This window comes from Clarias gariepinus, chromosome 3 (genome assembly GCF_024256425.1).
Source record: "Clarias gariepinus isolate MV-2021 ecotype Netherlands chromosome 3, CGAR_prim_01v2, whole genome shotgun sequence".
In the NCBI taxonomy this organism is placed as follows: domain Eukaryota; kingdom Metazoa; phylum Chordata; class Actinopteri; order Siluriformes; family Clariidae; genus Clarias; species Clarias gariepinus.
Window position 1 is genome coordinate 26,852,688 of NC_071102.1, and position 25,007 is coordinate 26,877,694.

General features: G+C 41.6%; 1 protein-coding gene across 14 annotated transcripts in view; it reads left to right on the forward strand.

Annotated features, from left to right (window-relative positions):
* macf1a (microtubule actin crosslinking factor 1a) overlaps positions 1-25,007 on the forward strand; it is a 189,597-nt gene that overhangs the window by 84,260 nt on the left and 80,330 nt on the right. For 7 of the 14 annotated variants that reach the window (XM_053491902.1, XM_053491909.1, XM_053491907.1 and 4 more), the window contains exons 3-20: positions 3,281-3,370; positions 6,381-6,458; positions 7,431-7,523; positions 16,614-16,780; positions 16,977-17,089; positions 17,936-18,042; positions 18,139-18,258; positions 18,506-18,601; positions 18,830-18,957; positions 19,114-19,207; positions 20,612-20,766; positions 20,929-21,217; positions 21,307-21,435; positions 21,526-21,603; positions 21,840-22,001; positions 23,713-23,817; positions 23,980-24,075; positions 24,153-24,278. In XM_053491902.1, the coding sequence (XP_053347877.1) occupies positions 3,281-3,370; positions 6,381-6,458; positions 7,431-7,523; positions 16,614-16,780; positions 16,977-17,089; positions 17,936-18,042; positions 18,139-18,258; positions 18,506-18,601; positions 18,830-18,957; positions 19,114-19,207; positions 20,612-20,766; positions 20,929-21,217; positions 21,307-21,435; positions 21,526-21,603; positions 21,840-22,001; positions 23,713-23,817; positions 23,980-24,075; positions 24,153-24,278 (2,226 nt within the window). Of the gene's footprint in view, positions 1-3,280; positions 3,371-6,380; positions 6,459-7,430; positions 7,524-10,919; positions 12,287-16,613; positions 16,781-16,976; positions 17,090-17,935; positions 18,043-18,138; positions 18,259-18,505; positions 18,602-18,829; positions 18,958-19,113; positions 19,208-20,611; positions 20,767-20,928; positions 21,218-21,306; positions 21,436-21,525; positions 21,604-21,839; positions 22,002-23,712; positions 23,818-23,979; positions 24,076-24,152; positions 24,279-25,007 lie in introns of those variants that run through there. The other 7 variants (XM_053491896.1, XM_053491897.1, XM_053491899.1 and 4 more) reach the window with 4 other exon arrangements.

Here is a 25,007-nt window from a genome sequence, read left to right on the forward strand (position 1 = left end):
GCAGAGGGGTTAACAAGGGTGTGTTAACTGTGAACAAAACGTGTTGCATTTAAGCTGCAAGAAAGAATAGTTTAAAAAAAACACTTTTAAAAATAACGCGCTGAAGCAGAATTTTTATCACTCAGATCTGACCGATTCCTCACTACGAACCTCAGGTTCCTTTAGAGTGAGGTCATGTTTATGTTGGACGTGTGTACAGAACAAATACACTCACAATGTCTGCAGTCAGCACAGACTTGCATATGGGTAACTCAACACACACACACACACACACACACACACAATCTGCCGGCCTCAGACGCATATTTCAACAGGCTGCCAGACATGTGACCTCACCTGCTCAGTCCTGACCGTCATGTGACCCTGCTGTCTGCATTTCCACAGATGATGCAGCAGTAGATCTCCTGACTCCACGATTTCCATCATCGCAGTACTTGTCATGTATCTTAGGTTACCGAGTTCATTCATCACCCCATTTGAAACAAGAATATGCCCACAGTGGTGACGCTGTGTCCAGATTTGGACTCTTTTTAATGGCTGCTTGTCGTAGATGCGATGGTTAAGCTAGCAATTTAACTTGGAATAGATTGTGTGTATGTTTTGCAGAAGGGATTCACCTCTGCTTCACCATTTTCTGAGTTAAATACTTTGTTTTGTTTTTCTATGATGTATATAAACTTGTTTTTCACAGAAATGTCAATAAGCATGACGTTTCTGGTATATCGTCACTCATCCATGGTCTCTCCTGAGTTTTCCGCTGTTAGGTGTGGTGAAAGTTGATCGAGTTAGAGGAAGTACATGCATGGCTGATTGGGTGTAGGTTAGTACATTATGGCTACATGCAAATCTTGTGCGGTAGTAAGATCCTTCTCTAACACATGATATAATATCAGGCTACACTAAAGGATCTGCAGTCTGAAATATTGAAATGGAATACAGACAGGAAACTGAAGGAGGAGGACGGTTTGGAGCCAGGGCGTCTGAAAGTGCCTCTTGTACAGTACACATGGTGTCTGTGATGAAGTTTTGAATTTGATATCGGCTCATTAGCTTTAATGAGAAGAGTCAGTGTTGTACAGTGAACCAATTATTTTCATATTTATGAATTTACATGTGTGGGCTGACCACTATTTTTGCTTAAAAAGAAGGAAGCGTGTTTTTTTTTTCTTTTTTTTTCTTTGCCTCTTAATATAGCTCTGTGCTCTATCACTGTGATAAGAGGTTAAAATTATATATGCCATGCCTCGACCATAGCTGTTTACACATGTGAGCTCATTTTTTATATGATGAATGGATTAGACCGATAGTTCATACTGATAATGAAGTATGTTCCGCTTTTTAAACTTAGGACTATTGATTAATGTTTCGTATTGGTGAATCTTTATCTTTTTTTGTTTGTTGCTGCTATTGCGCAATCTGAGAACTTTGACAAGAAAAGCTGTAGAGTGTTTTTTCTTCTTTCCTTAAATAATGTAACACTTTCCCAAACCACTGTTTGTTACGCTGACTGTGGTGGTGTAATATTGAAGGCTAATTAGCATTAAAATACATGCCAGTAAATGAAACTAAATTGCGTTTATCTCCAAGAAGTCGATCTATCGACATTTATACAATTTACTCCCAGGTTTTCCAGACTATTGTAGCCAATTCATTTTTTTAATACATCTGCTGCCCTCTGCTGGATATATACTCAGCAAAAAAAGAAACGTCCTCTGACTTTTAACCGTTTTTACTTTCAGTAAACTTAATGTGTAAATATTTGTATGAACACTAAAAGAGTCAACACCATAAGACATAAACTAAAAATGTTTCACAATGTGTCCCTGAATGAAGGGAGGCTCAAAATCAAAAGTACCAGTCAGTATCTGGTGTGGCCACCAGCTGCTTGAAGTACTGCAGTGCATCTCCTCCTCATGGACTGCCTATTGCAGACAGTCTGAGCACTGATGGAGGGATTGTGTGTTCCTGGTGTGACTTGGGCAGTTGTTGTGGCCATCCTGTACCTGTCACGCAGGTGTGATATTCGGATGTACCGATCCTGTGCAGGTGTTGTTACACGTGGTCTTCCACTGATCAGCTGTCCTTCCTGTCTCTCTGTAGCGCTGTCTTAGGCGTCTCACAGTGCGGACATGGCAATTTATTGCCCTAGCCACATCAGCAGTCCTCATGCCTCCCTGCAGCATGCCTAATGCACGTTCACGCAGATGAGCAGGGACCCTGGGCATCTTTCTTTGGGTGTTTTTCACAGTCGGTAGACAAGTCTCTTTAGTGTCCTGCGTATTTAGAACTGTGACCTTAAATGCCTACTTTCTGTAAGCTGTTAAGGTCTTAACGACCATTTCACAGGTGCATGTTAATTAATTGATTATGGTTAATTGAACATGCATGGAAAACATTGTTTAAACCCTTTACAATGAAGATCTGTAAAGTTATTTGGATTTTTACAACATTATTGTTAAAACACACCCCTGAAAAAGGGACTTTTTTTTTTTTTGCTAAGTATATATTTTGCTACGAGTGGAATTTGATATACTCCTTCGAGGAGATTTCTATTATCACCCAGAAACTGAGCCCATGTGATCTCAAAACATTGAGAATGCAGAATTGCGAAGGGATTTTTGATATCTCAAACTGTTCATCCGTGATGATGCCTTAAACTTATCTCGAAAAGTGGCTAATAACTTTAAGTGACATCATATTGGGTAAGATCATAGGGTGATGCTTTGTTTCGTAACAGTCTTAACATGCTCAAAAAGAACACAGGTTGTGTGTTGCGCCCAGGTGGCGATGACACAGGTGCTTATTATATTTATACTATATTTTAATGCAAAATATAGTAGCAAAGCAACAATGATCAGGCCGATCATTGTTGCTTTGCTACTATATTTAGCATTAAAATACCTTCCAGTGACTTTTAACTAATTAACATTTACATCTTTAGGACATGGTTGTCCGAAGTCGAGCTATCGACATTTAATGTTAGACTATATGTTACTCCTTGATATTCCAGACTATTGTGTCTAATAAAATGTGTTTAATACATCTGCTCTCTGCTGGGTATAGATTGTACAGCATCTTTAAAAAAATTCTAAATAAAATCATACAGCTACTGTATACGATAAGTGATGTTTTCATGTCTGTGTGAGGATCTCGCTGTGAGTTAGGTGTTGATTTGAAAACAAAAATTTATATATTTGAATCTAATCATGAATTGAATCTATGCTAAGCACCAAATGCAACATCAGCTCAAAACAAACGCATGTTTATTCTTTTTGTCAAGGTGCGAAAGCACATCACGGACCTGTACGAGGACCTGCGAGATGGACACAACCTCATCTCCCTGCTGGAGGTGCTGTCTGGAGTCACGCTGGTGAGTTAAACACAAACACACTAACCACACATGCAGAAACACACACTCAAAACCAGTTCCAAATTGGTTTTAATAAGAGTTTGGACTTCTGAATGTGCTCGATACTCCTGTCACACACACGCGTAGCTGAAGTGGCAGATAACATGACGATAAATTCAGAGCATGATTATCTGGCTTTTTACACACATAGATTCTTGTGCTCTCGTGCCACATGTGCTCTTCCTGTAAATGTGCTCACAGTCAGGCATGAGGGAGATTCAGAGAGAGTGACCTCACACACACACACACACACTCACACACACACTCACACACACACTCACACACACACTCACACACACAGTGCAATGGTTGATGATCTCAGCATCACTTTTTTATTCTTCACCTTAAAGACTGACTGCAGAAACCACAACGCAGTGAGGTCTTGGATCGATGGGTGGCTTTTTAATCGAGTCACTGCTCACTCTTTCTGCCGCTTCTCTCTCTCATTCTCAATCGCTTTTCTTTCTGTTCTATCTTGATCATTTCTTTCTCTGGAATACACACAGAAAGCAAAAACAAATTGCTTGTCTTCATTTTTTGTTCTTTTTTTATTTCTCTGCTGGTTTATGTTTTAGTTTTCATGCCTCTGTCTCTCCACTGCTGTTTCATCTTCCTCTCGTTGTTTTCGTTCAGCATTTCATTTTTCATTTTCCTTCCCTGTTGTGATCAGCTCAAAGCCGGGTCGACTCTGCAGAGGCCGTGCGTGTCTCGCGCCCCTCCACTCATCTTGCTGGGTGGGGAGGATGAAGAGGATGGAGCTCAGGGAGTATGTGTGACCTCGCCCAAGCCCTTTTATGACTACCACACACACTCATCCAGAAGCATGCGAGTGATGTGAAACATTAAACACTTAATATGAGTAATCTTATACGCAGTGGCAGATTTAGGTTATGGACGACTCAGGGTGGCATCATACCGAAGTGACAGATGGTCAGGATGGTGTTTAGTATACTGGTCATGACGAATGCTCAGTGATTGGAACAGACGAGAGGGGAAATGAGGTCGCTGCAGATGTTTTTACATAAACAACAAATTAAAAAATTTGCTAAACATTTGTTCCAATTCCTATAGATAAGTACGTACTAAAAAAACTATAAGTTTATAGTAGTAACTATAGACTCCTTCCATTGATTGTGAAGACGACACAAGTACATAATTCTGTTCATACAGTATATTAAATAGTGCACACTTTAAATGCACACAGGCTTTCGGGGTAACCTGTATTATATGCTGTTGTGTGCAAGAGGATGCGTTTAACTTAGGATAAAATGAACTAGACATATTTACACTTTTCAAGTGCAAATTTCCACGTTTAATGCGTTTAGGTTTACAGATGTTCTGTCAAAGTGTGTGGTTTGGTTTGAATGCAAAAAAACAAATTACTCAGCTATCTCATATTCATGCACGCTACCCAGAAATCATGCAATCCTTCGCCATTAGTTGTGCAAACCACCTGTGTGGTGCTGGTATCGGGTCTAGTATCCTTTTATTTAAAGTGTAATTTATTTATTTAAATTTTTTAGATCCAGCTGTCACAGATGAGAATCATCCAGAGATGGTAAAAGTCCCCGAGATTCTTATTCATGTAAACCTGCAGCTGATGTTCTAAATAAATACAGCATCTTTGTAAAAGTTGAAGTACAGTAGTTATTTACACATGTTAAAGTATAAACTTATGACCAAAAAATTTAACTTTTAAAGGGGACCTTTTATGCACAAATGTAAAAAAAAAAAAAGAGGTTTTTCTATTCTCTTTTATTCTTATAATGTCCCTGGTTTGAACAAATTATATTATATTGCCCTTATTTTAACCTCAAGGAAGATGATCCCCTCCCCCGGGTTGTTTCTCATCTCTGCCGTCCTCTGGTTGGACGCGCCTTCATCAGGAACTCATTTACGTAGACACTGAAACAACATGTCCGGAAGAGGAGTGAAACAGGTTAATGGAGTAATTAAAACACACTTTGGCAGACTTGTGTTAACTGTGTTGAAGAAATAGTAATATATGGGACCTTTAAATCAGTCCCTGATTTTAGCTCCTAATTGTATGTTAGTGTCACTTTCCCAAAAAGAGCATGTAAAACCTTAACTAAAGATGACTAATAATGGTTGTATTCCATAAAGCTGTGCCATATTTACATAATTACTTAGACAATACACTTGACCTTTTTTTCTTTTACTGATCTGACCATGGGTGAGATCAAACATTAAACTGCTGCCAACCACAAGGTGGTGCCAGAGACATTATTACAGTCTTGGTGTCCGTGACTTATAAATGTGTCAGTGCGGGGAAAAGGGGGGGGATAACCTTGACTAGATCATAGATATCTCTAGTACTGTGCCTTCCACAAGCCTAATCGCATAAGTCATAAAAAGACCTAAATCCAGGCAGGACAGATCAGTTATTAGCAGTTGTTATCAGCACACCGTGTCTACGCTGAGGTACTCAGTACAGGTTCTTAGCAGGTGCCTCTTCTGCCGCTGTCATGGTGCTGATCCTGTTCATGTGCTCCGTCAGAACTCAGTATGTCGAGCTGCTCCTGTCCCACTGCTACAGTGATGACTAACTACACTTCAAATCTTTTACTGTGCATCTCTCTGTGTGTGTACACCTTAGCCTTGCCTTCTCCTAGTGTGTTTTGTGTGTGTGCGTATACAAGATGATCTGGGGTAACTAGATACAGTACCATCACAGTGTGTGTTAGTGCATGGAGTGATGATGAATGCAGGTTTTATGCGTTTGGAAGATTTCACGGCACATGACCGTAAACCGTTCCTGACACTTCAATAGAAGCATTTGACTACCATTAGCCCTCAAGCTTTGCTCTTAATCTCTCTGCTATTTTTTCCCCCACTGCTTTTGGTTTGCAAGTAACACTCTTTTTTTTTTTTTTTTTCTCCCTGCCTGAGAGCTGTGAACTATAAATGACACATTTTCTTTTTGTTTTCCCTCCATCTCACTCTTTTTCAGCCCAGAGAAAAGGGCCGCATGCGATTCCATCGACTGCAGAACGTGCAGATCGCCTTGGACTTCCTCAAACAGAGACAGGTATGAGACAACCACCTGGACACATGGCCTTCTTGTCTAGCAGTCTATGAAAGATCCGTGAAGAGAAATCACAGCTCAACTCAGCTTACAGGACGCAGAGGTGTCTGAAAATGACGGAAGAGCAGGATCATTGAAAATTTCATAAATTTATATTAATAAAACACCAATAATTTTAACATTTACAGAACTTTTACATAAGGTCAGAAAAAAACAATATATCTATATTAGCATTTATACCAAGGTTATTGGAAGTAAAATGAAATGATTTAGAAGAGATTTACAGTATGATACAATACAGTAGGAGTCACTTTCAGGAAACATCTTCCATCTTGTCCTTAAAGTCCAGTATGTCCAGTTGGAAGCAATTGTCTCGTTCCTTCTGAGTACATGTTCTTCTGTATCCTGTAGCATATTGTGCCATGCAGTAGATCCTCTTCAGACTCTCAACCAGTTCCACACTGTGATTAATTGCCAAGGATGTCCCGGAACACTGAGACAAAGCTGTTCCGATCTGTTTTCTTCTTCCTAGTCCTCATTGGGAATTTTTTGACCTCCTGTTCTTTTAACTGGGTTTGATTTTTGTCTTAGACAGCTTAGAAAGCCTTTTGAAGGTACTTAAAGGCTGCCAGTTTCTTACCTAGAGCTATGACGGAATGTTTTGTACGTACAGTGGTGACTTCATCAGGACCTTTAGGGGCTCCACCAATGATGTTATTCCTCCAACAAGCTCAGTCCCACCCTTTAGTATTGTGCCGTCATAATGACAAACATGGCAAACTTTGTAAAACCATCTCGCAGACCCATCAGCTACGTCTTAAGATTATAAACAACATATTTTGTTTGTATATAATCCATTATGAAATAACACTAAAAAAAAGTTAACTTCTTCAATGTATTTTCATAAAATGCACAACATTATTAAAGTATGTTCCCGCTGTCCGCTTAAAATAACCATTGTGTGGTTCATTGCAGGTCAAACTGGTCAATATAAGAAACGATGACATTACTGACGGAAATCCAAAGTTAACCCTGGGTCTGATTTGGACCATCATCCTCCATTTCCAGGTAAGTTTTTTTTGTACAAGTTACCGAACTGCAGATTACTACGTCATTGTGTCTTTGTACAAAATGTAGAGCTAGTAGTTATTTATGTATGGCGGTGCTTCAAACTCTTATGATTGTCTGTTAGCCAGCAGTGAAACCTGTAAGGATGTGATGCCAATAAAAAAGCAGAGTAAGGAGGGCTAAATTAGGAGAAAAAGAAAGCCAGAGCGAGCGCCAGTACCAGAAGGATTCTGTTTATAAACCTAATCATTTTCTTCCCTGGACACGGCTCAGATGGGAAGATGCAGCTAAATAAGACAATAGAGGAGACGAATGTCAGCGGACACTTTAGAATGTGTGTCTGATTGTGCATCTGTCTGCCTTTCTGTTTATCAGTCTGCTAGTCTCTCTGTTTACATGTCCGTCTGCTCCTGTCGCCATTGTGTTGTCTGTATCCTTATCTCTGTCTGTTTCTGCAAGTATGCGTATGCGTGTGATCAGTTGCTCTTAATTCAACTTAAATGCATGAGCATTAGGAGCAGTGATGCACTAAGCAAATGTGTAAGTGTGAATGTAGAATATTGTCTCCTTTAGCATAGTTTTATATCTCCTTTCTCAATTCTGGATTCTTGTAGGTCTGAACAGATTTGTTGGACAGATTCTTTAGGTCTTCATTAGATTTTGTGCTAATCATGTGATTTCAAGTAAAATACTGCTTTTTAAAGTACGATCCAGTAGAGGGCGCTGTCGATTTCCAAGGCAGCATGATGTCACGAGATGACGTACTGTATGAAGCCAGTTGCTATGGAGACTGTGTTTTATGTGACTCTGCAGACATGATGCAGCAGAGGGGGAAGGGGAGGTGGACGTTGGAAGGAAGGATGAAAGGAAAGTCCCTGGGCATGATGGGAATGAGGAGTGTTTCGGTGGATGAATGGGTGACTCGATGTGATAGTGACGTTTTCCTCAGATGATTAGTATGAAAGAAGGAAGCTTGATCTGATCAAAGTTGTACAGATTCATGTATATGCATAAGATCTAGTATCGTCGTCAGACAGTCCGGTACCGTCACCTTTAAAGAGCATGACCATCCTTCTTTTTTAGAGGTGCCACACAGGAGACTAATCATCCCGTCTCTCTCAGTCAATTTGGGACACGTCCCCTAGAAACCACCTCTGCAATTCAGGCTAACTCTGGACCGATTTGTCCTCGGTTTGCCTTTCTATTGCCCTTGCGTATTTTTAATCACAATTTCGGAGTTGCCTAATGTGCGTAATGGAGGATTTGGCGTACAGCTGATGAGCCAGAAGTGCGTCTCTCCCACAGGAGCTGTTTACATCGAGTGTGGTTGATGAGGTGCTGAAACGCTAGCAAGAAAACTGTCTACTCAAACCGGAGTAATGACACTGCAAGGGGGTCAATCATCGCATGGCTTCCAGCAGGGCTGAATGCTGAGGAACTTCCCTTTCCGTAGCTAAAAGGTTGACGTAATGATCTCAACCACGCACTACGTGAGGGAAATGGATGTTCGTGTGTGAGTGGGTGGGAAGGATGGCATTGAAATAAATGCCTGTTCACGTTGCTAATTTAGTTGTAGATACTCAGTAATGCGTTGATCGCGCTACTATCTCCGAATCCGTGTGTCTTCAGTCAGACTGAATTGTCTGGGGGTCTATGCCTTTTTTTTGTGTTAGTTGATAAGCATGCATTTTTCCTCCATCATTTTTGGTTTCTTACTCGGCATTCTTTTAAATTTGTTTTTTATTTATAATATTTCCTGCCAAATTTTATGGGTGTCTTGCTTACTTATTTATTTATTGTGAGCGCATGCGGGGCGGCTTGTGTGTGTACATGCAAAGCTCTGAGCTCGCAACAGTGAGACCAAGTAAGAAAGAGAGAGGGAGGGACGAGAAAGCAGATAGGAGGAGAAAGAGAGAGAGGGAGAGAGAGAGAGAGAGGAGGGAGGGAGGAAGCTACAGCAGCGGCAGTGTGTTGTGCGAGGCTGCAGCAGACTGGAGATAAGACCCGTGCTTGCCGGCAAGGGAGTGGGAGAGTGAGCGAGAGAGAGACGAAGAGAGAGAGAGAAAGAGAGCGCAGCCGTGTTACCCAGCGACAGAGCGAGGAGGCAGGCAGCATGTTGCTACTGGAGCCCCTGGCTTCTCTTCATCTCAGGCCTTTGGAGGACCACCAATGAGACTTGTTCTTGAGATCACGGGATTGCCCAACCCAGCACGCACACACACACTGCCTCTCTTACACTTACAGACACCTATATTGTCTGATTCAGTCGGAGCCCCAGATCAATCAGATCCATCGTGCACTGCTTAAGCAATGGAGCTCTTACGGCTTTCTTTCTGACCGGAACATCTGCAGCTGTCCACGGTCATCAGATCCATCCAGGAGCTGGTGTTCCCCTGCTCAGCACTTCATCCGGAGCAGGTTAAGGCAGCGAGTACAGCTGATTTAATTAGATCCCTCAGCCGGTGAGGCCAACGGCACAAGGGAGTGGCAATCTGCCTGCGGAGGAGAACATCTTTAATGGAGAGACAAAGAGGAGACGGGTGCCCCAAACTTAAGTCGACAGATAGCATAAAGTGTTTCATGGGATTAGTTATGGCCACAGTTACCACCGTTGGGGGATAGTGAGTTGTGTGTGTATATATATCGTTGGCATTTTTTTGTGTGTGCAGTTCATGCATGGTTGTGTAGTGTCTTGACTCATAACGCTCTCTGCCCTCTTTATTGACATAAATGTCTTCTCTCGGCGCATCTGACATCAGTTACCGTGGCAGTGGAGGCAAGACACACTGTTCTCCCTCCTCCCCTTGCTGCTTTTTAATGTCTGGAGACTGATCCAACATTGCACACCTTTGGAGTCTCACACTTGCACACAGTGGACTCTGGGAATTAAAAAATGCTGTGCTGTTATTGGCTCTAAACGACAGATCACCAGAACTGAAGGGCTTGGCTTACTTATCCTTGCTACCAGCTGCCAGCTGATGTGTGACCACCTGAATGATTTTATAGTGGAGTATTTTATTGTAACTACTATCACGGCTACTATTCTTCCAACAGTCCACAAGTAGGATCAGTGATAGATGTTTGTGGAATCTGGGACCAAAAAGTACCTTAATTACTCCCTGGACATTTCAGAGCTTAAAGTGCTTAGTTTTTTATCTGAAGGTGAAGAATGGGACACTTTTGCCAAGCTGGCAGTCATGTATCCTGACTCAGTCTTAGTGACTGTGTGTGTGCACACTCATGAGAGATCGCTTGCGTGTATGTCTGCACTGCAGCTCTTGCCTTGTTCTTACTGAGGAATATCAGCAGGAGGATGTTGAGTGTGTAAACCAAAATTGTTGTGCCAGAATCCCTGCTCTTCTCCACATGGTCTAGAAGGTTCAGATCTAGACGGGCTAAGTCTTCTCCCTGAAAAAAAAAACAACAACCCTGAATTATATTTGCATGGACAGTGAAATTAGGTCCAAACAGATATACTGGTGCATTACGTGCTGATATCCTTAATACTTGCAAAGGCACCACGTTAATGTTCATGTATAAGTACGGTCTGAACATGAACAGCAGCAGCTGCAGCATAGAGCGTCTTAAACCATCTTACCTTCGTATCTCTTTGGTCCACCACTGGACACCCATAGAAGTTATTAAATGCCATTAATCTAACAGAGTTTTTTGTTCCTGATTGTGATCTCGCCTTTTTTTGTACATTGCTGGAAATGGGGAGCTCTCTTGGTTGTGTAAAGCAGCCTAGAGACATAGGACCAGGTGGTGCGCACCCTCTGTCCCCCAAGAGGAAACTTCGTTTCAGGCGAAAGCGCAAAGGGAAAAAGGCACAGAAAGGTGTTGAAGCAGAGGCTGAGAAGAAAATTGAACTCGGAAAGTTTAGCCTTACAGGGGAGGTCGTTGGAGGTCCCGCAGACGATGCTTCTAACAAGCTAGCATCTAGCAAATCATTGACTGAAACTCCTACCCAGGTAGTTCTAGTTCCTGGTGTAGCGCCTATCTTGGGCAGCACAGGGACACTGCGAGGGAGCAGGGTGGCCATTTTATCTCCCGCTCCTAGCCCAGCATGGACTGGAGCAGTCTATCAAGGGTCAGATGAAAAGCCTACCGAGCAATTCAAAACTAAGGATGAGCATGGCAGCATGACGCCTGGAGGAGGTAGAGTCTGCCGGGTTCAAGGTCGAGTTCAGGGTATTCTTGAGAGACCCTGTATTTTAAGTGCCAAAAGTGGGGAGTTGGGCCCGGAGGACAAAGACAAGGGTAGTCCAAGCGAGTTGTTGGTTGATGATGCATCAGAAAAGGACCAGAAGGGAATCGTTCACATTCGCGAGGTCGATGGCAGGCTCTGCGTGGTCCGTACTGTCTACCCAAGAGATTACGGCTCACCTTTGTGGCACAACCGGGGAGTTGAAGTGCACTCAGAGCCACCTGCTGCATCTCCTGTTATTGGTGGCATTCAGAAAGTACAAATGCAGGATGAAAGAAGAAAACCATCCACAGACACCGGCGTCACCAGTCCAACAATCGCTGTTGGTCAACCAGAGAAAGGATTCATGTTGGACAGTCATACACAGGGTGCAGACAGTACTGGTCCCTTGCAGGATCCACATTCCTCAGGTTACGCCAGTGATGTGCCTATTACCTCTCCAGACATAGCGGGGACTGCCCCGACAGATTGGGGAAGCTCTTCCGAAGTGCTAAACACTTCAATATTGGAGAGTCCCATCTCCCCGCCGGAGAAATCACCACAACCCCCTTCCAAGGTCAGACACAAATTCTTGGATAGTACAGATTATAGAGGTTTTTGCAAACAGTTTTTTTTAAAAAATTTTGCACACATCACATTTTCCGTTAATTTATTTTGTCTTTCTGAATTCCCAGACTCAAAATTGTATGTCTTACGTATTACGATATCATAAAGCAGACATCTCCACCTCCTTCCTGACCACTTCCCATGAGTCTAATCATCACTCAACAGAAACATTTTACCACTTTTTTTTCTGCATTTACTTTCTCTTGTCCTTTTTATCCCTTTCTGTCCATCTTTTATCCCCCCATTCATAGCCTTCTTTACCAATCTTGAAGCTTTATACAAACGCTTAAAGATCTGGTATTAATCAGATATATTTAGTTAGCTTGTCAGGTAGGTGGTTGGCTGGAAACTTAAACTTAAAGAGTAGAAGGTAGAATATATATAGTTCATGGTGTGCTAGTTTGCTAGTTATGTGATTGCATGTGGCATATCACATAACATATCAACCGTCATCAACTTGTGCTGGTTCAGTAGTTAAACCACACCTTGGTTGTGTATTGCAGCACATCTGGGTAGAGTAGAGTGATATATTGTCAGGTTCTGTATATGCAATCTTTTTTCCCCTATGTGTCCAGTGCTCCAGGTTCGTGCATGCTGAATGTGACACATTCGTCTCTCCTTATCAGAAACGCTCAGGAGGAGAAATTACGGCTTTTGTTACAGCTGGGTTGACAACGTGCTAATAGCATGCTGTTTATCAGCTGTCAGCTCCTTAACCTTTCCTGGAGTAGCAATAAGTTAACGCTATGTGGTGATCATTTTTATTACAGTTCACCTGTTAGATGGTTTCACATCGCTTTTCTTTTTCTCGCTTGAGCTTTTCATCAATGCAGAAAATGTATACGTGTGTACTCTTGTATGTGCGGAGCAGATCGGTACGCCACATTCTGACTAGTCCATGCCTTCACTCCCTGTATATCGCATTTCTTCACATCTAAAGCTGGATTAATCAGGACAACTTGCAAGCAGGCCTTCTCAAGGGGGACTGGGCTATTTTAATTTTAATTTTGCCTAGTTCCATGCCGCTTTTTATTTTTTGACACTGTTAAGCACTCCCTTTAGCTCCCTTGTTTTTTTTGCAGCCATCTATACAAATATATACTGTATAGATTTTTCTTTATTGAGAATCAGGTTTCTTGTATTTCTAAGAGTGTGAATATAGATGAGGAGGTTTTTCGCTGCCATGTTGGCTGCAAAACCGTGCGTATGTCCCTGGCTTACTGTGAGAGATGTGTATCAGGCGTTGTGGAAGGTGCTAGAAACATCTTGTCTCACACTGATGTCAATGCTAATCTTGCAGATTTAGCCTCCTTACCACACACACACACACACACACACACACACACACACACACACAGCTGCAGGATGCATGTCTATATATTTATACATCACATGCATGCTACAGTATGTTGGTTAATTTAAGGTTCGAATTTTTAGCCTAACATCTGTCTACTGTATCTGTAGCGTATATGGTTAACACGGAGAATGATTCTAGCACATTTGCCCTTTCTAAGAAAACACCAAACCTGTTTACCAAAGACTTGCATGTATATGAGACATATACGCTTATATATGTATAAGCTTCCCTCTGTCTTCACCCGTCATTATTTATCCTGTCTCACTCCACTCTGTAGTAGAGGTTGATTAACCAACGTTATTTAACATGACCATTATTGACATATACATACAGTAACGTTATGAGTATTGGTGGCTTAGTGGTAGGTTTCTCGCCTGTCATGTGGAAGGCCAGCATTTATTTCCCAGCCAACAACCAAACTGGTCCCAGTACCGGTCCCAAGCCCGGTTAAAATAGGAGATGTGTGCGGTGTGCGGATCAGATGATCCGCTGTGACGACCCCTTGATGGGAGCAGCCGAAAGACAAACAACAACATTTTACATATACATATCATTAGCTGCTTTACTGTACATGGAAGTTGTTTCTTTCCGTCTGTTCGGTTCCTCTAAAGTTTTTTTTTTTTTTTTTTGGATACATTTGTATGCATTTGTAAAGATTTGTAAGAGTCTTACAGGGGAAATTTCCAATGACGAATAAGGAAAAGCATGTATGAGTGTGCAAAAGAAATAAACAAAAAGCATTATAATTCTTCAAAAGTAAAAAAAGAAAAAAAGAAAAAAAGAATGACTTGACACTGTGCTAAACTACATAAAGCTTTAATGATCCCCCTACCAAAAGGTTTCATTTTACCATACTTTACTGTTGGAGCTTATTGATGCATTTGCATTATAATAGGGTGCAGCATTTTTTCCTTGTGCAGGAAGTACCAGTTCATGTCTCTGAAACTTCTGTTACATTAAAATGACATTATTGGAGATTAGATTCAAATAACGCCAACATATTCTTTAAGATTGCTTATTACAACTATATGGTTATTTATATAGAAAATGATATAAAATAAAATGCTTTTATTTGTATGGAAATCGTACCCGACTGTTTACATACTGTGTGAGGGATGTTTAAAAGCCTGGGATATTTTTCGGCCCTGCAGGAAGTGTGCTATGCTAAATAGAGCAACTTCACTTCTCTAGGGCTCTAGCATATAATGAGCTGAGACTTTCTAAGCAAGAAGTCTGTTTTTCGACCATTCGTTTATTTTTAGATTCGAGCAAGGTGATATTTGTAGTAATGCAGAAATATCATGCTTATGTAGAAAACACGTTTCGTTCAGATGTGACCCAGGATAGTCCAAATTTACGCTCAATACAGGCTGACTTTATCGTCTTTACTCTAAGAGGCTGAGAATGGAGACTGTATGTAGTCTGTAGTTTATCTGGTCGTGCTTTCATTCTCCCGTTTGCTCTGATTCCCCGGAGCAGCTTGCTATCTTCTGTTCTGAGTTTCGGTTTGCTTTCTGCTGGCTCCGGTGATGTGTCCGGAGTGAGCGAGCGTGAGAGAGAGGGATGACGAAGGAATACAGATGAAGTGCACCAGGCACAAGCCGATACCACATTCCACCGCCTTTTGTCCAAATGGAGAACGCAAAAAAAAAGAAGAAGAGAACAGGAAGGCGATTGAATGTTTGTAGTGTTGCAGTAGGCAGGCTGTCAGAGAAAAATGAAAAGTAAAAGATTTTCATGAAAAGGCATGAAAAGTTTGCTAATTGTTCCAACTTTATTTCTCGCAAAATGTTTCTCCACACTATTCAGACTTTTTCCATACAAGTCTGACTTTTCTTTTTTTGTGCCAGTCAGGCAGCATCACCTCCTCTGCAAAGTGTTATCCAGAAAACTTTGCAAAATAAGAATGCAAGCAGGACTATTTTAAGCATTTTTGCTATAACCATGATATATTGTTGTTATTGGAAGTGTTACATAATAAGGCAAGCCAATGCCAGCCAATGCCCAAACCCCAGCCACTGGATGCAATAAAATGGGGTGGAGAAAAATAGTCAGAATTCTGATAATGAAGTCAAATTTACCAAGAAGATTTTAGTTTCAGTTCTAAGAAATTCATTTGCAATTGAGCGGACCTTTTTAATGCGGCGGAAATTGGCTTGTATAGAAAATGAGAAACATGTACTAATGGCGTTTCCACAGAAGAAATGAATGCGAATGGAAATCGAAGTGATGGTGGGGAAAATGGGAGAGTCCAGCAAGAGAAAGGCAGTGATTAATGCTGAAAGACCCGAATGCTTCCACCATATGTGTGTGTGTGTGTGCATGTGTGTGTTTGTGTGTCTCTAAATGGACCTACAGTTAATTTCCTCTTTTATGGAACAATCTAATTATTTGTGCAGAGTATTTAAAATGAACGTTAAAGTAATTCTTCAGTGTTTTTAACCTAATCTCAGTCCGGAGCGTCTGTAGCGTGTGTGTGATTCAAACAATTTCATTTCATTTTTTTCTATGCTGAGAAAAACAAACAAACAAAAGACTTAAAAACTCGCTTAGGATGAGCGCAAGGACAGTTGTTGAGTTCTGTCAATAAATGGCTAAATACAAAAGCACACATCCATACCTCTTAGAGTAAACAGCAACGCCTCTATCTTTCCTAAGCTGTCCGTTTTAACCAGCATTATTATTAGAGCTGCACAGGAAAAAGCTATTTCAATCATTCCCTTTCCGCATGGTACATTCCTTAAGGTTTCATGGATCAGGATCTTCTGGTGCCATGTCAGTGTGATGCATAACCACAATTTGTGTCTCTGATAAATCAATCCCATCCGTGGAAGACATAAAAAAAAAACACTTTTAAAGACAAATTAAAAAGACATCCTCAGACATTTTTCTCATGACATTCTTCTCGTCTTCTCAACAGATCTCTGAGATCTATGTGAGTGGTGAGTCAGGGGACTTGACAGCCAAGGAGAAGCTTTTGCTCTGGACTCAAAAGGCCACCGAGGGCTACCCTGGCATTCGCTGCGTCAACTTCTCCTCCAGCTGGAGCGATGGCCGCATGTTCAATGCCCTCCTGCACAGATACAGGTACATAGGTGTACAGAAAGTCAGTAATAGCACCCTGAGACGCACTCACTCACTTAGACAGTAGCAGTTCTTACTGATCCTACATCGGCTACAGTGCTGTGACTATAATCTATATAATGCAAGATCATTGATTTTAAACATAAGTTTATTTGTTAGGAATTCTTGGTTGTGATACAGTGACTTTTGTAACATCCAGGCCAGACTTGATTGATATGGAGCTGGTGGAACGCCAGAGTAACCGTGACAACCTGGAGCAGGCGTTTGAGATCGCAGAGTCGCTAGGAGTGACACGACTTCTGGATGCTGAAGGTAGCGTTCGGGTTGTTTTGTCTGATTTTTACATTCTTTGGTTTTATTTTTATTTGTACATGTTTTATTGCTGATTTGCAGATTTTTGTTTTTGTGTTTTTATATTTAAGGCTTTTTCATGTCACTAATATAATTATTTAATAAATAAAAAAATATATATGGGTTATAAAAATTACAACTTATTATGTGAGGGGCATTCAATACAAACCGGGACTTGTGATAAGATTTCTTGTGAGTGTGGGATTAAAACTGATTGACATTTAAAGAAGACTTCAAGTATGTTGATGAGACTCTGAGATAAAACATTCTAATGGTGCAAACGTTTTAAAGAAGGCTGTACGTCCGTGAATGACCATCCTGTCTGCCTGATCTTTAAAACATTGGTGTCACCAACTTGTGTAAGCTATGCATCTGTCTATGGGAACGGTACACACGATTATTCACTTGCAAATTACAGGAACTCGGCTGGGAGTTATTGCCACATCCCCAGTACAGTCCTGACCTCATTCCAAGCCATTTCTACCAATTTGGTCCCTTAGGAGTTCCCGGCTCAAAAGGCTCGGTTTGCCTTGAATGCTCCTCATACAGCAATTATTTATTTTAGTAGTAATAGTACTGTTTTAACAGTTATATTTTTGTTTCTCTGATTAACACAGATAGTTTGGATTGGACAAATTTTTATATTCCGAGATTTATCATTGTAGGCTTATGTTAATGCATAAGACTTTTCATAATCTTTATCATAAATCATAGATCATGTGATTACAGCCTGTTTACGCCTGTTTACCTGTCTTTCATAATAATCCATACTGCTTCTACTTTCTTTTCCTTTTCCTTTCACACCAGATGTGGACGTACCGTCACCGGATGAGAAGTCGGTCATCACCTACGTGTGCTCCATCTATGATGCTTTCCCCAAGATCCCAGAGGGAGGAGAAGGCATCACGCCACAAGTAAATGCAATATAACAATCTTCCACTTGTAACTTTCATCACACGGTACAATCTTTTAATTTTCTCTCACATTTATTCTCCGTTTATTATTCTCAGGAGGTTGAACAGAGATGGGCAGAATACCAGTCTCATTTCTCCTCGCTGCTGCTGTGGACAAGGCAGCACACGGCCCTGATGGCCAACAAAAACTTGCCCCAGAACCCAGTGGAGCTTAAGGTATGCTTTTGTCTTTTTACAAGGTTCAAACAACAGATGGATTTCAGACAAGTAAAAAGCCCAATGAAGATATGAAGATTTTGTAGTTAAATTCCAGTGGTTACCTCTGAGACTGGAGTGTATGAAAATAAACAAATCTCATGAAAGACCAGATGAGATTCATTTTGTTCGAGTGTAAGCAATGACTCACTTGAAAGTAAAAATATGATAATCGACATTGTTTTCTTTTGTTTTTTTTATCCCTCAGGCACTTCACAATGAATACGACAACTTCAAAAAAACAGAGATTCCCGCTAAGGAGACGGAGAAGAGGCACGTTTCGCACCTTTACAAGCTGCTGGAGGTGAGCGAGAGGAGAGGAATTAAAAGAATAAACGGAGAACGGCGAATGAGAGGTTGACTTTCATTCCGCTGTGGAATCATGGTGCCTGCGGTCCGATGAAGCAGGAAAATAGGAAGATAAATGCTTTATTCATAGAAATACAGGGGAATGATCTATTATTAGTGCCTTGGTGAAAATATGTTTAAAGTCTTTCCTGTTCTGTGTGTGTGCTTCTGTGTTCCGCTTTAGGTATGGATCGAGTTTGGGCGCCTCAAACTCCCACAGGGGTTGCACCCTAATGACCTGGAGGAACAGTGGGGGAAACTGATCCTGGAGATGCTGGAGAGAGAGAAGGCACTGCGGCCCGCTGTGGAAAGGTGAAGGATAATGGTGCAGCGCGTAGTCTGAGAAATATTCATATAGAGCTTCTTTACATAAGAGAGTAGCAGAGTTCTCTAAATGTTCTCTGCTCTTTCTTTCTGTAAGAATGGTTTCTAACTGGAGTTTGTTTATTTTATTATTGTCTATTTCAGACTGGAGTTACTTCTACAGATGGCTAATAAGATTCAGAACATGGCGGTGGACTGTGAGGAGAAACTTACTCTGGCCAAGAACACACTGCAGTCGGTCAGTCACACAGAGGCGAAATACTTTCGATTTGCAAAATATTAAATACCCATAAGATTTGCAACCACAGGGTGTTTTTGTATTGCCGACAGTTCCAGTATGATAGGTTCTAACCGTACTGCATTCGGCGGCTTTACATAAATCCCCAAAAGAACAATAACATGGAAAACGTTCTCAGATAACATGAGGAAGAAACCTTGAACAGGGCAACCAGACTCAAAAGAGATCCTGTCCTTTTCCTTGAGCGTGTTCTTGTTTGTTCGGTATGAGCGTATTGTAAATTTGAGACCTTAACTGCTTTTTAAGATTGACATATTGACAAATCACAATCATCTATGAGGAACGTACAGTACTGGGACTTTTGATTGTGCAGAATAACAGAACACAGTTATGAGAGTGAAATCTACATTTATTTCACTATATAATCCCCTGCTACACTAATGCACTAATCCCAGTGTTCCAGCTTGGGTACGCCGGAGCCATGATTATATTTACGGCTGAAATGCTGGCCCTCCAGGAACTCCTTTAAACGCGCAAGTATGTGGAAATGGTTTGGAGTAACTCCCAGCTGATTTCCTGTACTGTGCAAGTGGTGCTCACAAAAGATTGTTCAAGTTAACCCAAGTTATGTACGTTTTTAAGATTCACTGAGCCTTTACGGAAATGACTGCAGTGCACCTCGCTCCCTCCGAGCCACCTCATTGATCAGAGACGTATGGCCTTCTTTAAATAGTTTGCACCAATCAGATGTTCGTCATGTTATTTATTTATATTTTAAGGAACGTTGGTGTTAATGGTGTTTGCACGGCTAGGGGTCTCATCATCGTACTGCTCTTGAGGTCTTCTGTCAATATCGATTGGTTTTACCCTTTTCATTCACAATAAATTTCATCATTCATTTCAAGTCCCAGGTTGACTTGAACAGCCCTTGTAATAGGTCAAAGCTCAGGTACAGTAGGACCAGCATCACACATCTTTAATCATAAATTAATTAATTAACAGCGCATGTTTGTTTAGGGCATTCATTTTATTATTATTTTTTCCAATCAACAAAGACATGATACGGATTTCTGGTTGTTGTTTTTTATATCGTTTACAATTCAAACTCCCTCAAACAGTGGAGCTTTTTGTCAGTGATGCTGTAACTACTGTAAGACGGACAACTATCCAGCTGACCACAAAAAACAATGTTAAATCAAACGTTTTGTTGTTTTTGTTAACAGTGCCATCATTGTGCATCAAACCGATGCAGTCATTTTTACAGGTCCATTGTTCTGCTAGGTTCTACAGTATTTGGGCTAGTTCTTGCTTATTTGGACATATACCCAAGTGTTTACTGTGTGTGTGTGTGTGTGTGTGTGTGTGTGTGTGTGTGTGTGTGTGTGTGTGTGTGCATGATTTCAGGACATGTCTCAGCTGGAGAGAGGCGAGCAAGCACGCTGTGAGCAGGAGCTGGGTGCATACCTGCAGGACTGCGAGGCTTTGGTCCGCCAAATGCAGCTGGACCTGCAAATCCTAAGAGATGAGAAGTATTACCAAGTAGAGCAGCTGGCCTTCAGGTTTGTTGCAGGATGAAATAGACACCCTGTCGAAGTTACTGAGAAGTGGGACGGAGCGAATACCGAATAGGAGTTCCACATATTATTACATCAGTGCTTTTCTTTTTCGACATGCTGAATGCTTTTTATTTATGAATTTTTATTCCTTATGCTTTACTGTAGAGTGACGCGTCTGCAGGAGGAGCTGGTCTCCCTGCGACTGCAATGCTCCAGCGTTTACAGAAAAGGCCAGTTCCTGTCAGGAGGAATGATGACAGAGCAAACTCAGAGACTCTCCTCTGGGAGCTTGGCCACGCTTGGAGCCCAGACATTGCTTGGGGCGGCAGGCGTCATCGCGAGCCAGCTCAGACGTCCCATGTCTCGCTCCGAGCTGGTGGCCATGTCGTCATCGGAGGACGAGGGAAGCTTGCGGTTTATTTACGAGCTTCTTGGATGGGTGGAGGCAACACAGGTTTGTTTGTATCACCTAATAATCCCTAGATAATAATACCTAGAATCCCTGCATTTGGGATGAAGAGTGTGTGTGTGTTTGTGTGGCAGGAGCTTTTAGAGCGTGCTGAGTGGGGTACCGACCTGCCATCTGTAGATCAGCACCTGCAGGATCACCACACTATCCACACTGCCGTGGAAGACCTGCTGCACAGCCTAAAGGAGGCTCGTAGTTATGAGGTAATACACACACCTAGACACCGTGTTTCACACCTCTCTGACCCCTCTATTGATCGACTCATCTGTGTGTTCTTTTTTTTTTTTCTTCAGCCAAGCGTCTCTTCCAATTTCCGAAGCAGTTACTCTGAAACCTTGGCCAAGCTGGAGAACCAGTACTGCAAGCTGCTTGTGAGTGTGTATTTGGTTTTGATGGCACTGCGATGCACGTTAGTTCTTATCAGTGGATTACAGAGAGCACCTGCACATGGCACACACACTGTTTTGTTCAGCTCAGTGAAGTCTCTAGATCCACGTATTTCAATTTTGAGAGGGTTCAGGGAGTAAGCAACCTGTCGGAGTTGCTTGTGCACGTGTAGGTGGGGAAGGACGAAACCAGAGTTTGTGAATGATTTCTCTTGCTGCAGGAGTGTTCGTCATGGCGACTGCGTTGCCTGGAGAGCTTACGAGCGTTTGTGTCACAATGCACTGAAGAGCTTATCTGGCTCAACGAGAAGGAAGAGGAGGAGCTGGCCTTCGACTGGAGCGAGAACAACACCAACATGGCTGCAAAGAGAGAACAGTATGCTGTAAGTTACAGTAACAGAATAATCATATATACAGTGGTACATCACATATTCTGTGTTTAGACTTTCATCTTCAACAACCTCCATCTACCAGATGTCAGGTGTACCTGCATTAACATAAAACAACTTCTTTCCCTGTACTGATTAAAAAAAAAAATCCTATTTTTTTGCCATTTAGTCTGTAATGTTGAATAACTGCAAATACAAATTTAAACTGCAAAATCAAACTAGCATTCGACACAGTGTTCTGGGGCGTGAACACAAATGTGGCCAGCATCAGTCATGTTTCAATTTTTTTCAAACTTGCATCATCAATACCTGCAGTTATTGTAGAGGAAATCCATCCATGTGGATGTGGATTACACATTCTGTGAACTATACAGACACAAATTCTACCTCCTGAAAAAAGTAACTCTGATGTATTTAAGATTTTAAGTTTTTCTGTTTTGTTTTTTTAACCCCTGTGAATGGACACTTACCATGCACATCACATCCAAGGCATGTGCTATCTGCCCTCGTCTACGTACTGTATGTAAACCCATAGACACATCGGATTGTCCACTGTAGCTCTGATTGGCAATGGAGACAGAGTAACATGACCGCATGGCTCAGGATTTATTGTAAACTCGTCATCTCCTAAAAAGTTTTCTGTTGCACTTCCTCGGAACACATGGAAGTGTTTTACCAAAATGTGTGCTGCATAAAGTTTTAATGATGTGCCATTAACTGACGTTGGACTTCCACTCCATAATACTCTTAAAAACTAACCAGGTTTTCTGATCTGGTCTCTGTACAGGAAAACAGTGTTTTGACTGTTTATGTTTATTATTACACGCAGACTAGATGGAGATAAAGTTGTGAATTATGGGAGTATTCCTGTTAATAGTGTGCAAAAGATTAAAGCCCATTCTCCGTACTGTAGTTTTATTATTAATAGTGTTGGGGGACGTTACTATAAAGTAACTAATTACATTATAAAATTACTGTAATCAGTTACATTAAAGCGTTCCTTATAAAAACTCCTTTGTGATTCCTTATGCATGTTTTAGTCGAGACCTTTATAATTATTCTACCATCATCACTGGGCGAAGTTTGGCTCATAATACTACTACTAATACCCCTATCCCACCAACGCGGTTTCACACGGTAGCTGTAAGTATGGTTCATCAAGATTCCATGCGAATTTCGGCGCTGTAATTAGGTTTCCATCTTTCCGCGCGCTGGTCCTCGCATAGTCAAACCGCATAGGTGAGATAGGGGTATAACAGCAGGAATAACAGGGGGGGCGGGGCTTGTCGGACGACATTCACACACATACTAAGGGATTCGGAATGACTGCTGTCTGGCTCACGGATTACATAAATTGTCTGATTAACGGATTACGTTTAAAAAAAAAAAAGCTAAATAGCTGAGTACAGTGAAACCTTGGATTGCGAGTAAACATATTTAATTTTTCCGATAAACCAGTTTTTTAGTGTTATTTCTTATGGGAGATTTTGATTTGGTTTATGAGTGTTTTTGAATACGAGCCTGCTTTCGGAACGAATTATGCTCGTAATCTAAGGTTCTACTGTACTTAAATGGCGGACCTAACGCGTTAGATCACTCGTTACATCAGATAAGTAATCCAGCTTTGGTAAACTTTCTAACAAGTTACACCCAAGATGTTATTAGTAGAATGCTACATCATTGAATTTCTGTCCTCAATTTGTAGGAATTGAGGGCAGAGCTCGAGGAAAAGCAGGAAGTGATGCACTCTCTACAGGAAACAGCTGACCAGCTATGCCAGGAGAACCACCCAGCCAAGCAAACTGTAGAGGTGAGCTGTTAGTCAACGTTACTGAAAATTCAATCATGTTTATGATAAAAGTCTCACATATTAGTTTATATTAATTTAATACTGATGGAATTAAAATGGCTGTAGAGTATTGCTATTATTAGCTATTATTAGATACTAATGATGCTTGACCTTTGACCACAGGCCTACAGAGCTGCACTGCAGACACAGTGGCAGTGGGTTGGACAGCTGTGTTTATGCGTGGAGCAACATCTCAAGGACAACACTGCCTATTTCCAGGTACTGTCAGGTACTAAAAATGCTCCTTTTTTTCTATTAATGAAGCGATGTTGTAACAATGCCGGTTTCGTTCCTAGTTCATGAGTGATGCTCGAGAATGTGAGACGTACTTGCGACAGCTTCAGGACACCATTAAGCGTCAGTACACATGTGACCAAAACAGCCGACTAGGCAAACTGGAGGACCTCCTGCAGGACTCCATGGTAAGCTTATTGTGTCTCATTACACACGGACACGCACATACAGTGATCTATTGGACTGAATAATGCTCAGCAGATGGCACAGTGGGAAAGCAGGGCACACAGACACAGGCACACAAAGCAGGGCGCACATACAGGACCAGGCAGTTTCCTTCATGATCATTCCTCCACGACATTCCTAGCTTCTTTGAGTGCGAGTTTCATCTCCAAATCATTACAGCCTTACATCCCTGGATTTGTCCTCGATTGTGGGTGGCTGGTCTTTTGGGACGAATTAATCGTATTGACTTGTATGTATTGGGAAGGGCACTGGGTGTTTCACCTGCCATGCAAAAGGCCTGGGTTCGATTCCCAGCCAGTGCCCAAAACCCCAGCCACTGGATGCAGTGTTGGACCCAAGCCCAGGTGAAATAGGAGGGTTGCGTCAGGAAGGGCATTCGGCATAAAAACCTATGCCAAACTTGTACGTGTGGACTGGATAGTCCGCTGTGGCGCCCTCTTGTCTGGAGCAGCCGAAAGACCAACACCAAAAACAAAAACTTGTTTTGGGAAGCTTCTACACTCATTACTGACTTAGACTTGTTGCTATTAGAATAAAAGCAAGTCGTTGAGACATCTTTAGTCTCTGTTTTTAAGCAGAAATCTCACCGGGGTCTCACAGAATCATTTAATTCAACATGCATTCGACAGATGCTTCAGCACAGCTGTTTCTAATCTGCTCTTTGGAAGAAA